General features: G+C 49.4%; 1 protein-coding gene across 2 annotated transcripts; it reads right to left on the bottom strand.

The window, feature by feature from the left end:
* Nucleotides 1–338: 338 nt before the first annotated feature.
* Nucleotides 339–13,677, bottom strand: LOC141961434 (2-hydroxyacylsphingosine 1-beta-galactosyltransferase-like). Of its 2 annotated transcripts, XM_074908328.1 has the most exons (6): nucleotides 13,573–13,677; nucleotides 6,035–6,882; nucleotides 3,053–3,192; nucleotides 2,804–2,880; nucleotides 2,203–2,422; nucleotides 339–1,241 (listed from the first exon to the last, which is right to left on the bottom strand). In XM_074908328.1, exons 2-6 carry the CDS (start codon nucleotides 6,878–6,880, stop codon nucleotides 926–928), a joined length of 1,599 nt encoding a protein of 532 aa, XP_074764429.1. In that variant the 5' UTR covers nucleotides 6,881–6,882; nucleotides 13,573–13,677; the 3' UTR covers nucleotides 339–925. The 2 variants fall into 2 exon arrangements, with proteins under 2 accessions (XP_074764429.1, XP_074764430.1); XM_074908329.1 differs by lacking the exon at nucleotides 13,573–13,677 and having other exon boundaries at nucleotides 6,035–7,020.
* Between the last annotated feature and the right edge of the window lie 464 nt (nucleotides 13,678–14,141).

Raw genomic sequence — 14,141 nt, 5'->3', positions numbered from 1 at the left:
CTGCAAGCTACTGTTTGCTCTCCTGGCACTTGCATCTGTTCCAAATTCTTTTTTATCACGTTTGGAGGCTCCATGGGTGTGGGTGTGTGTCACATGCTGACAGAGAAGGGAAGCTACTGCCTGAAACCCTGTGGGGAAGACCAAAAGGAATAGCTGATGGAGGTTTGTAGGGATCCAGAGCTACGTGGAGACCATAGCAGTAGTAACAAGAAGGAAAAAGCACTTTAACCTTGCTTGAACAACATCCTGTTACAAGGATCACACTAAACCAAGACCAGAGAACTGCCACACACAAGAAAGAGTATCACTTTATTTTAAAAAATAATAATTTAGCTCAAACAAACAGGATTGCAGAGGGTTGACTGAAGCAGGAAGAACAATATTTACCCACAGAATTTAAAACAGACCAATCCCATTCTCTTGTAGATGATACTTTCAGTGCCCTTCCCTGTCCACACTCTACTTCAGGTCCTCACCTGCACATAAAGGAATCCAGACTCCTGGGACTCTTGGTAACAAGGCAGAGGAGAAACTGTGTCTGCAATACACAAAATGCTATTCCTACCTCCATAGCCTCCATGAAAGATCCAAAAAACCAGAAGAGCAACACCAACATCTAAACCAACGTGCAGTACAAAGGGAACAACTTGCACTCCTCCCTGGAAGTCTACCTACCCATGCCCCATTCCCAGCATCCTGGCCAAGTGCTTCCACCCACACCTGAATTCGTGCCCCCACCCACAGGTGCTGTACACAGAGGTGTGCACACAGGCCTCTGCAATACTCCCCCCACACACACCCTGCCCCTCTCTCATCCAGACCTGCTGATCTTTCACCTCTCTCCATGCCTGCGTGCCGCACATTTCTTGGCACAGCAGCAGTTTGTTTCACAGTGATGGGATGTGCCCTGGAATGCACTGAGCCACTACTGAAATTTCTTTTCTTCTGTGAAGTGACCTTTCATGCAATTGCCATTCTGATACACAGGACTGGCACCCTTCCTTCTGAACCACATCACAGATTTGTAGAGGATGAATCCAATACTGGCCAGGCACAAGAATAGAAGAGCCAAGATGTCCAGACAGAAGTACTCATATAAGGAGAGGTCATAGACAGCAGGGCGAAGATATGGTGCCCCATCATGACGAAGGATGTACTCCAGCCAATACACTGTCCTATTGAGAGCATGCATTGGTCTGTCCAGGTGCAGAGCCGAGATGAGTTTGGCTGCTTTTCTGTAGCTGCAAGGGAAGAACAAGAAGTTATCCTCCTAACTGGAGTTTCATAGCTGAGAAGTGGCCTGAGGTGTCCAGTGGTGCTTTCAAGTCCCAAATGATACCTTGGGAGAGTGGCAAATTTCTTTCATGATACTCTTCATATATGCCTCTGAAAGCCACTCTGATGGCAATCATTAGCCATGGCAGCAAAAGCCAGAGTGTATTTTACTTTGTGTCTTGTTAACAAGACTGGCAGTTCAGCTCCCAAGTACCTGCTCAGTGGGTTCATGTGGATTGTTGCTTTCTGAGAGTTTACACCCAAAGACCTCACCCAGCATCAAGCAACAGTTGCACATGTGATGACTGGCCAAATCCTTAAAGGTACTGAGATGCAACACCTACTGATAGTATAAGTTGTTGAGAGCTCATAATAGGTAACAAAGGAAAAAAACCCCAATAAATCAAGCTCTTGGACAGCATTTCAAATATTAGCAGTTGCATGTGTCTGTTAGAAAGTGGGAGCCCTGTGTCACTGTGCTGTAGCAGATCTAGGAAAGGGCGGAGTATCTGATTATCAGAAGGAACAGATGGAATATTACCTGCAGTTCACTCTCTACACTAACTGTTTCTACAGAAAGCTGTTTGGACAAGACTAGGGAGATCCCAGTGTGAGGTTGTGATCTCACTTTCCCTGATGACAGGCTGGCATTAAAATGAGAAGGGGTTTGTGCCTCAGCATCTCATAAAGATTTAAGAAAATTACAGTCAAACAGGACTAGATCACGCTCTCCAACAGCAGATGCTGGAGTATCTCCTCCTGGACTGCATCTCAGGATTTCAAGGCATGCCTGTCCAGCTGAGCAATGCTTGCAACTCTGCTTGGTCAAGAAGCCACCACAGGCTGCGTAGGAGTCAACACAAAGACATGCTGGTCCCTACATACAGTCTGCACCAAGGAAGAGCTCGATGCTTCCAGATGCCTCACCTGGGGTCAGAGATAACGGTGACGACAGCCTGGTAAAGATCCTCTTCTTTTACTCTGCTCCAGTCCATGAGGATACCCATGCCCTTTGCCTGCACTCTGGTCATAATGTCAAACTGGTCCCCATAGAAAGGGAATCCCACCACTGGCACACCGTGATAAATTGCCTCAAATACACCATTCATCCCGCAGTGGCTGACGAAAGCTTTCACGTTGGGATGGCCTGCAGGCAAAGAAATGGCAGCAGGTCAGTGCCTTCCATGCTGAAACAGGGCTATTGGTGGCTTCCTCAACACACAGTGTTGATGTATGTTTAGGGAAAACCAGGCATGCTGAGCAGAGAGGATGCTACCCTTTGGGAACACATCTGGTTTTTGGCAGCCCAAAACTTGCCAAGTAGCACCTGGAGGAGGAGGGAGATAGGGGCCAAGATGCAGCTTCAAGCAGGTGTTAGGTGAGGACCATGTTTTATATAGGTCAGACTTGCAACAAGCAACAGACTCAGACCCACACAGGTGGTGTTGTCCTTGTGTGCCTTTGCTGTGGTTTGGGCTAAATTCCAGGGATGTTGATAGTGATGCACACACACAGAGCCCAGCCTTACCTAACAGGTCATTCTGGGGCAGCCACCCCATCATCAGCGTATTTTCACCCAGGTTTCTTGGCTTCTGCCCAAAGTATCTATGGGAGGAGATAAAGGAGGGGAAAAAAATGGAAAAGAAACACACAGAGAACAATTATAATGTCAATCAGATCAAGAGATGGAAAGCAAATTCTGTGCTTTGAGATGAATCATCCCGCAACATTGATTTTCATCCAAGTTGAGTTAGAAGGAATTTCATTCCCTTCTCACCTCCATACCACCCTCTGCGGGAGGCGTGCAAATGCGCCAGCCATCTTCTCCACCAAATCACTTGGAAGAGCTCGGATCCCGATGCCAAAGGAGACAACAACAACACCCACATCTGCTGCTTCCACCCAGAGACGCAGACCCTGCAGGCAAAACACACAGAGCTGCCTTGAAGTCTTGTTGGAGAAAGGCCCTTCCTACTGTTGCCTCTGCCAGTAGAAAGTTGTCTATGGAGAGAATAAAGCCAAATCCACCTGGAGCACAAAGTTACGTGGTTTTCACTAGGCAGCAAATTCTAAAACTGCTATGATTTCCGCACCCAGCCAGATAGAAATTCAGAAATTACTTGAGCACCTGCTGGGCTTGGGAGCTTGCAGGGAGGTGTCCAAAACTTGCATTTCATAGTATTACCTCCCGTTTTGGAGGTAACACAATTAGTCTTCGGCAAGAAGAGCTCTGAAAACATAGGGTCCACACAGGAGCAGCCAGAGCAGAGAAAAAAAATGGAGTAAAAAGAGGAAGGCTATTTTCCATTACCACTAAGGCAGGAGGCCTGTCACAGTCTCTGGCTGTAGGCTGATACAACAAGAGGAAACATCATGCAGGCAGTCAGGTATAACATCTTGCTGGAGATCCCCCACAAACTCTGTCATCTCAAAGTGTCCTGGAGGTGGCACAAGGTTTTGCCATCTTGCCAGGAGACTTCTACCCATCCTTGATAGCTACTTACAGGTAGCAGATTTAGTTTTTGGTCACTAGGCAGAAAGGTACTCCAGCAAAAAACACAGTTGTTTGTCCTGTACTTAAAGGCTACCTGTAATGCTATATAAACAGTTCTGTATCTATGACAGAGTCTGTACTTTTTTCAACAAGGGCCAGAAGGCTGCAGGGAGAAGAAATCAGCCACACAGCTGCTGTGGAGCAAACACAGCCTATTCCCTTTTACACCAGGCTCAGCTGAGCCTATTTCTCATTACGGATTTTGTCCTGCTTCAAGTTTCCCATGTATCACACACAGTCAGGAGCATTTTAGAGAAGTTTCATAAAATCTGTCTTTGAATACAAATACTTCCTTGAAATATACACTGTAGAAGAACATGAAGGGAAAAAAAAAATTCTTCATGTTATTAGAGGAGAAAAATAGGATGATTAATTCAGAATATCTACAGGTTGGAGTATCATAGTACAGAAGAGTTACAAAACACATTTTAGTGTTATTCTCTGGGGATATTTGTCCTTTGTTGTGTGCTTCAGAGGCTCAACCTATCTTTGCAGAAATGCTTAAAAAGCCCTAAAACAACACAACAACCAAGAATCAAAAAGTTTTTAACTAAAGGATTTTGGTTCCTTCATTCCCTTGAGTTTCACATCCTTTGAGCAATACAACCACTAAAACTGCTAAAGAAGAGAAAGTGCTAGTTTTACTTTTCTAAATAAAAGTTCAATGACTCATAAAACAGATGCTTACCTTATTCATTATAATTGGGACTTAACATTTGACTTTCAGAAACAGCATTAAAGTTGCTAGAGAAGCATGGTTGACCAGCAAGAGTTCTCATCATCTCTCAAACATGTATCTCTATTTCACTGAGTCCTAATTAGAGGAACTCACAATCAGAGTGTTTCAAATACGAGGAAATAAACATCTCAATTACCTAACTCTGCTCCAGTTCAGATGGGAGATTCCTTAAGCTACACCTAGACCTACAGAGGCTCTCTCCTGCTGGCATCCTGTAACCTGGACACAGGCATGCCTACCTACTAGCATGACAGCCACTGCCTACTATAAGGGCTCTGGACTTATCTTCATCATTCTTCCCTTAGGTGCCTTGGGATCAGTTCTGGAAGCTGTGAAGCATATGACTAATGCCCCAGCAAACAACTCCCTTCTTTATAAGGCAGGTGTGTACGTGGCCAGATTAGACCAAGCCAGTGTTTTGCAAGAGCTGTGAGGCAGCCACTCTGACACAGCTATTGAAGCACCCTATGTGTGTTGCATTACCTGCATACTGTGGCACACAGGAAAGAGTGATGTGCAGCCATACACATCTGGAAAACTTCTGTTCTAAAGCATCTGATCTCACTTTTTCCTTTTAACTGGAAAATACTGACACCCAAAACATTGTCTCTATTAAAGCTGCCATCAGAAATCTTGACAGGCCTCTAATAATTTGAAACTTGTATATTACCTCATTTTCAGTCCCTTAGTTGGGACACCAGGACAACCTGAGTGCTCAAGTATCATTATCCAGGTCTATTTCCCCTCATTGTTTGTAAGACTGGTAAGGCAATGGGAGGAATGGCAGACAGGTCCTGCTCTGTTCCAATATTGTCTTCAGTTAAAGGCTTTAAGAGCTTGTCCCTCTGAACTTATTACTGGGGATAGGGAGGTACAGGCCAGAGAAAGCCTCTGGGATGACTGGGGAGTTTTCCCTCAGGGCTGGACCTTGAGAAAAAGGGGATGACACACTTCTGTTTTGTACACTTTGGGATTCCACATTGAATTGATGAAGAGATCAAGCACAGCTCTTCTCTAGAAGGTTCTTAAGACTACAAGCTTGAGAGCAGAAACGCTCTGCAAGAAATAGGATTAAGGAGGAAATTCTGGACTGACATAAATCAGTGATGAAGCAATGAAGACTAATTGTTCTTCCCATTTCTGCTTCAAATATAGGAACAAGCAAGCTACACATGACCAAGTCCCAGGGGCAACACTGCCCATTTAGGACAATGGCCACACACCATTTTACGTGGACAGCGAAGCTAAATCCTGCATCAGGGTGGACAACTTAATTTTACATCCTCCCTACAGCCTCACAGTCCTCAGTGCTCCCTGTCTCCCTGCTGCACCAAGGCACCAAAGCACAGCAGCTTTCCAGACTTCTGGGGTGTCACAGCCTTTACAAGGCTCTTCAAAAGCAGATTTGCACTTAGTAACTCCCCAGGTTAACATACAATTGCAGCTCAAAGCTTTCCTGCACTTACCACTGGGAGGGGCTTTGCAGGCTCAGCAAGGATCCCTCCTGTGAAAATGACATGGGGGAGTGTTGGGCGGGGAAAGTCCAGCACCACATCGTTACAGAGGAAGAAGAGGCTAGTTCCATGGACAAGGTCCAACATGGATGTCTTTGGCTCCACGCTGTGCTTCTCCATGAGACGTTCAAACTTGGGCAGGATGACTAGCTTTGTGGCCACGCGAGTGATCATGTAGACCAGGAGATTCCAAGTCCTACCAAAGAAGCCCATCCTATCTGTCATCAGGGAGTTGAACTCGGGGACATAGGCAATGGGGGAAGTTGCACCAATCTCTGCTGGAAACCAGAAACCAGTGGAGATCACAGCATATTTGACCTGGAGAATGTGGGCCAGGATAAAGCCACACATCTCATTGGGGTCCACCAACAGTAGGTCAAAGTGCTCATGCTGGAGTTTCTGCAGAAGGGTAGAGTTTCCTAGCACTAGGTCACAGTTTTCCAGGTACTTCTCCAAAAAGGAAAACATCTCCAGAGAGGTCATCTTCCCTTGGAAGACACGCTTTATCTTCTCCTGCACCCAGGCATCTGCACTCTCTGTGCTGAAGATACCCCAGTACCTCTGCATGCGGAAGCCAGGCAGGTAGGTTTCCAGATCCCGACCCTCATGAAGAAGTAGCACAGGGTCATGGCCCCGGTCAGTCAGTGCCTCTGCCACTCGCATGAAGACACGCAAGTGGCTGTCAAAGACTATGGTGGGCATGATCAGCACCTTGGCACAGTGAGATGGCTCCAGACTGAACGCAGCCACTAGGAAGAGAAGAGCAGCAGGGCACAGTAGCACCTTCATCATCTTCATCACTGCAAGAAGAGAAACATGCCATTAATGTAGTATGAAATGCTCTGTCATGTACTTGGGCAACTAACAACTGGGATCATAGCTGCAAGCCAGACAATCATGAGCTGGGAGAGGAGAGCAGTCTGAGTTCATCCCCGGAAAAAAAAAACAAAAACAACAAAACAAAACAAAAAACAAAACCCCAAACCAAAAAGCCACCAACAAAAATCAACGAATGGAAAAAAAAAAAGTCAGGTATCAGGGTGTATTTAAGGGACTTTTCCAGAAATTCAAAACCTCTCTGTGCTCCTAAGGCTCAAAAACTAGCAGACTGACTTGCAGAAGGTTAGAGAGGGAGAGCAGCTCAGGAGCTCTGCGGGGTCACAGCACCAGCACAGACACTCGCTGCTCAATCCCCAGTTACCGCTACAGAACCAGCATAGCTGGATTTCATTTCTATTTCTGCCCAACCAGAATGGCTGGTTCCCTCTGAGCCCTTGATGTTTGTGCAAGCTCGCTGGGAGGCATGCAAAGCCCGGTGGGAATGCTGAGAGGCACACTCTGGCTTTGGCCCCCACAACACTGGCAAGCCACCTTGCTCAGCACAGACAGGGCAGGAATGAGCCTGGGCCACAGCAGGACCCTCCAAGAGGAACTGCAATCCCAGACAGTGCAGCAGGGGTCTGGATGGAGAGCTGCTCTGCTACGAATCAGCTGTGGGAGGATCAGGAGGCTCAGGGGAAAGGGCTGGAAAGGGAAAGCAAGCACCAGGATACTGGTGCACTGGAAGAAGGCAAACCCAGAAAGCAGCCCCAGAGATAATGTGCAACACCCATGGCACACTGACGCCCCTTAGTCACACTCCTACAGCCATCATGCCATTCCCAGTCTGGTGAAACACCCAGCATTTCTGTTGTGTAAGGGATGTTGCTACATCACTGGAAGTGAACGCGCCTCACCCACACCTTACATTATTTTGGGAGAATTACATGATAATTATTTGGGAACAGTCAGAAGCAGAGCCATGTCCTGAGGACCCAGTTCAGACATGCTACAAAGGGGCGGGTGGAGGGGAAGAAATTACAATGGGGACAATTATAAGTGGATTTTGGATGGCCCCACACACTAAACCCCAGGGGGGCTGCTGGAATGTGGTAGAGCAGAATTTGGTCCAAGATTTTCTGCCAGCCTGTCCACTATTGCTTGATCAATTAAGAGGCAGGAAAGAAAGTCATGGATAAGATCCTGCTAAATACAATCTTCAGATTCCCCTCAGCAGCTGGATATCTCTGAGCAGAAACAGTGCATGGAAGTGTGTACAGGGGAGAATAAAAGCACCATACTCTTCCCCCACCCCCATTGCTTTCCTGGCCCATGTGGTCATGGACATGGGAAAGAAACAGAGCAGCTGCCGGCTGAGACCCTACCCTGTTTCAACGGCAACTCCTACTAGGGCTTGGACTGCCACCCTTCCCACCCAGGGACAACTGGGTGGCTGTGCCTGCAGGAACAATGAGAAACACTAGCAGATACCAAGGGGGTGGTTGGACCTGCAGAACAAGAGCTCCAGGAGGACAGAGACAAAGGTGATGGGCTGGAGAAGAGAGCAGAAGCCCTGCAAGGAAGGTAAGGATCTGCCCAGTATCCTTCCTCCCTGTCAGCAGGAACAGGCTGGCTCATGCTGGCAGCACTGACCACCAGGGAGCTACAGTCCACAAAGCTGGTCTAGTTCTCGCTTACTTGAGAGGCCCAAGGGGGATTTATCCTGCTCAACACTGAGGAAGGTAAAGCATTTGGCTATGACATTGTACAGCAGATCCCGGGTGCGTGCAGCTTCTAGGGGAGAGAGGGAGGGGTGGCAGCCCCATACTGCTGGCCGCCTCCAGGACAGTGGGATCTCAGGACAGGCTCCATAACAAGAACAGGTATAGGCTCGTCCCGGGGCACCTGGTGGGTCATGCACCCAGTGTGCTGAGAAGAGCAGAAGAGGTGGTTTTATATGTGGGGTGTTTTCTCACTGGGCAACAAGGAAAAAGTGAAGAAACAGTGCAGGTGAAAGGAATAATTATTTAAAGAAAAAAACCCTGTTACCCATTTTCAGCAAGGACCACATCCTGCCATGGACCTATGTGCCAGACACTGCTGAGACCCTCAGCTCTGCCAGGACCCTCTGGGGGCTACCAAAATCCAAATGACAAGCAAGGGGTCAATCTCAGCCCTCAGGCCAGGGAAAGATGCTGACACAGGAGACTCGCAGACTGGTCTTGGCTGCTTTATCCCTTCCAACATCAGGAGAAATCCCTGAAGGTGCTGGTTCAGGAACCCCTTCTCCCTGCCCAGGCAACAAGGGAGGCTGTAAATCTTCCCAAGTGGTGAGAAGATGCCAGGCTGCAGTAAGGGACCTTTTTTCCTACCCCAGCTCAATCCCACCATAGCTGATCTCTGCTCTGTCCGTGCCCAGATAGGCACCCTGGTCACAGCTCCAGCCCTAGATTTGTGCTGGATACATCGAACAGGCTTTCAACCAGGCACATCCCTGCCTTTTAGTGTTCCTGAGATATAATGAAGGCCTAACTACCAGCTCAAAGGGCAGCACTCTGTTGGCTCCATCCCTTATTCAGCAGCTAGTCACCATTAGGATCTCGGGCTGAGAGCAAAAGGGAAAGAAGATCTAAATGTAAATATTATGCATACAAGGGCTAGATGAGGGAAAGCTCAAAATCCACCTGCTCACCTCCTCACTTTTCCTCTTACCAACACTGAACATGAAGGTACAGCTACCCCACGAGCTTTGCAGCAGGATCCTCCAGCAAGGGCAGGAGCTGCAGGCAGCGCAGCGCCATCCGCAGCATGGGGCACTGGCTGCAGCCCAGCCCTCTGGCTACAGGAGCTCAGCTGCCTGCACCCACTGCCGGGCTGCAGGCAAGTGGTCTTCAAGAAACCTCCAAACAGTTGGGCACTGGAACAGGATTCTGTGGGGAGGTGAATTCACAGCCTGCACCTCGAGGTGCAAAATCCAAGTATATGCAACAGATGCCACACCCAATCCGAGAGCTGAGCAGACAGAACCACCTCCTTGTTTGTGGTCTGAAGTCCTGGGCTAGGGGCTAAATCAGCACTGCCACTGAAAGAAGGTGGCTTGTAAATGGTGAGCATAGCCTTCCCTGTTGTCATGAGAAGCACTCAGTAAGGTCGTGAAAACTAGCCTATTTACACAGAGCAATCCCTCTAACACCACAATTAACACTAACAGTCAGAAGTCAGCATTCAAGAAAACCATTAAAAAAGCCCGTGCCACAGAGGCTTGAAGTTTCACCACTGCAGCACATAGGGCAGAGCAGGCATCTCAGTAAGAGCCAGGACCAGAGCCTGCTGCAGGAGGGGTGGGCAGGTAGAAGCCCTCACATGGCTGCCACTGCAGGCAGCAGCATCCCTGCCTGCACTGCATGTCTGGCCACCATCAGCTGCTGGGAGTTTGCTTTCAGAGGCACAGCAAAACACTGAAATTGAAATGGGATGCAGCAGAAAGGGAGCAGAGAGAAAACATCCCTCAAACTCTCCTGAGAAACCTCTTACTGGGCTGAAAATCTGTCCCTTGATTTTGCCCTATTCAACATGTTTGACGGGGTATGATTTTGACATCAGTGGAAGATTACATCAATTTAACTTGAGTGAAGTAACTGAACAGCTACAGTTCTAAAGATAGATGTTTCTTTAATTCAGGTGCCTTTTACTAGGTTGAAGTACTAAAAACTCTTGACAGCCAGCAGTCTAAGCAGAGAAGCCCATGAAAAAAAGGCTGTGAACAGACCCCCTTGCAAGGATCCCACCCTCTGCATCTCTTCCTCTCCTCCAGTACTTTGTATTGCCTAGTTCCTGCCAAGGACTAGGAAACACATATCCATGAGGCTGAATTATTTCCTCTACTACATCCTAGTGTTTATCAAGCACTTGCTCACAGTAAGAAGTGTTTTCATTGCAAACATCTCAAGAGTTAACAAAGCAGCACAATTCATTTGAAACCAAACAGAAAAGGCATCTTCACTTGAATGCTCAAAACTCTTCCTGGAATAAGAAACCAAAGTTTGCCTCATCTGTTGAGCAGTTCCATAAAAAACAGGGCCATCTTCTACCATCAAGTTGATGGCAGCTAACCCAGCTGTGGCTAATTTATGGAAGCCAAAACCCCATGCAAGCAGTCAGGTATGCAGCTCCGAGAGCAATTCTGCCACTGCAGGAAGATGTTAAACTACAAGCAGAAGCTGCCCAGGGGAACCCCTAGTAAAAATCTACAAGATACAAAGCTGTATACAGTTAATAAAGCATATGTTGAAGCAGGGAAGTCTAACCATCAATCACATCCAACCCAATACTTGGTGGGCTTCTGTGCTCTGGTTTATCACAGACTTCTGCTTTACAAAGTCACCTGGGTAAATAAAACTAACACTACAATACTAATATTAGTATTATGGTATGCTTAGTATTACAGTATACTAATACTAGTATTAGTATTTTAGTATAGAAAACAACAAGCAAGAAAAAAACCTCTCCTTCAAATATATCCCTCCTCAGGCAGCCTACAGCCCTGTAGATGTACAGATCTAGACAGATGGTCTGCCCAAAACAGCATACCTTTCTAGCATTTTTGTTTCAACATCTTCATGGCAGCCCACAAGAAACACAGAGAGTGAAGAAAACCCAGATCCCCAAAAGACCAAAGAGAACAACCACAGCAGCGATCAGGTCAGCATCAGAATAACTCATACTTCGCACCAATCTAGGTGCTACTGGTTCCACAAAGCGGCATCAGAAATGCTCTGCTCGTCCTCATCCGTTTTGGACAAAGATTGATGTCCAAATCCATCCCCAAGTCCCAGGCCAGTTCCAAACTTCTGGGGCCTTGGGCCCATCTTCAACATCCTTCCTGGCTCATTGGAGTTTTATGGAGGAAGCTCTAGAGGCAAGGCAGGAATCTGTGGGCCAGCAGGAAGTTGGCAGTCCATAGGTCACAGCCAGGGTACTAAAGAAAATAGCGGTCCATAACAACTGAGAAGAGAAATAAAGATTTGTATCTCAGCTTGTCAAGGCATTTGAAACTACACACACCTTCAAGAAATGGAGCTGGGGGATGGTGTCAAACACCACACATTTGCTTCCCCATCTGGCCTCTCTTCATACATTAAATCTGCCTAGGTGGCGAGATTCCTCCCACTCCATATTCACAGGCTTCCTGGTTGTCTTCTGAAAGGGACAGAGACGGTTTGTGACACCATGGTACTCTGCAACAGCAGGTTCTTCCGGATGGCCTTTTCCCCTCGCGTGCAACATGGTTGTAAGACAGAAGCAGCTGATGTGAGGCTGTGCTCCTTGTGAGAGGTCTCAGGTCTGCAGCGTGGAAGAACTTAAGAACATTATTTGTAATCCCTGGATGCAAGAGACAGAAAGGCTCGGGGCCATTTCCAAATATTCATGTGAGCCATAGACCTTGAAGTGAAAGCACATGACAGTTCAGTGCACATTTTAGTCTTAAGAAGGTGTTATGTCTGTATGACAGCCAAGTTGAACAAGTTCTTGAGACTGCAAAGAAAACCGGATAGATACAAGTGCACCAAACTTTAGAGAAGTGGTCAAGAGGGGTAGGTGGGCAAAAGAGTCTTCCATTTACTGCCCTACATTTCAGCTTCCTTCTGCAGAGAAGCACCACATTAAAAGAAAAGTCATTAAACACCCCAGAAGGTTGTGAAACCTTGTGTAGGAAGCACTGGGGATTGATAAAGTCCTGACAGACTAGTCTGATCACATTTGATAGAATTACAGTAAAGAAGCTAGAGATGAGTCTTATCTTCAATAAAACAATTGACGCCCTCACGTAAAAAGAAAAAAAACAACCAAACCAAACAGCTCCCTGGCTCCGAGCACACCAGAGGAATGTGACCTGGCTGAGCTGCCATAAACAAAGGGCTGAGGAGGGATGCACAGGGAGAGAAGGCAGAACACAGGAGAGTGAGGACACTCCTGAGATCTAATCTCGTAGAGGAAGATGAAGCAAGTTACACAAAAGCGCTTTGAACGCTTGTTCAGGTGCCAAGACTCTGATCCTGCACAGTTAAGCAGATGCTTAACTCGTGCTCTTCAGTAGCCCCGCTGAAACCACCCAGGCTGCTCACACGCGTCCTGGCAGAGCCAGGCCCAAGCTGACAGCTGAGAACTCAAACTGTTGCCTTCGCTCCTTCCCAGCAGCAGAGGAGCACTCCGGTGCCTCTGCCGAGAGCTCGGGTAGGTCAGCCCAGCCCAGCCCTTCAGCGCTCACCCTCAGCGCGACCGGCAGCCGCGCAGGACCCGCGGGGGCCACCGTCGCCCGCGCCCACAGTTCACACCGGCGGGCCGGCCCGCCCGCGCAGACCACCGGCCCCGCTGCCGCCGCCAGCACCGGGGAGGGGGGGGGGGTGGGGGGGTGGGGGGGGGGCGTAGAAGGACACCGCCCCTGGCGGAGCAGACGCCGCAGCCCTCGGCCGTGCTCGCACCGGCGGCGGCGGGGCGCTCCCGGGGCTGGTCGCGGGCGCCCGATGGGCAGGCAGCGCCGCGCCTGCGGGGCCGGTAGCCGCCCCGGAGGGACGGGGAACGAGAAGCACCTGCCGCAGCTGCTCCCGGGCCGGCTCCTCCGGCAGCGCCCGCCCCAGGCCCCCCCCGCCGGCAGCGGTGCCGGCACCCACCTGCAGCGCGTCCCGCTGTGGAGCGCGGCCCGAGTCGCGGCGCTGCGAGAGGAGCAGCCGTCCCCCCGCCCCGCGCCTTCCCCTTTCAGGCCGGGCGGGGCAGCCCCGGCCCAGGGGCCGCACCCACGGGCCGGGCCAGGCCGCGGCGGGCTCTCGGCGGCCCGGGGGCGGGGCGAGAGGCGGCGGTGGGGACCCGGAGAGCCGCCCCCCTGCCGGGGCAGCGTCCGGCGGCTGCCGCTCGTGTCTCCGGCCGGGCCAGCGCCTCAAAAGGGCGGCCAAGCAGCTCTCCCGGGACTCGGGGACTCGCAGGGCCGGGACCCCCTCTGCGGGCTCCCCGAGAGGAGAGGGGCAGGGGGCTGCACACGCCCTGCTCAGGACAGCAAACCGGAATGGACGGCGCGTCAGGGCACTGGCACGCTTGTGTTCCATGGCACGCATACAGGTACAGCACAGGCCAGAGGGGGTGTCCTGTTAGTCCGGTTCCAGCATTAACCACAGCTGAAACTGCCCCACTGATCCACAGGAAAGCTAGGCTGAAGTGCTCCACGAGGTGTTTCCTTTACACTGGG

The sequence above is a fragment of the Athene noctua genome, chromosome 5, assembly GCF_965140245.1.
Source record: "Athene noctua chromosome 5, bAthNoc1.hap1.1, whole genome shotgun sequence".
In the NCBI taxonomy this organism is placed as follows: domain Eukaryota; kingdom Metazoa; phylum Chordata; class Aves; order Strigiformes; family Strigidae; genus Athene; species Athene noctua.
Note: the sequence above shows the minus strand (reverse complement) of the source record. Positions and strands in the feature narration are given on the sequence as shown.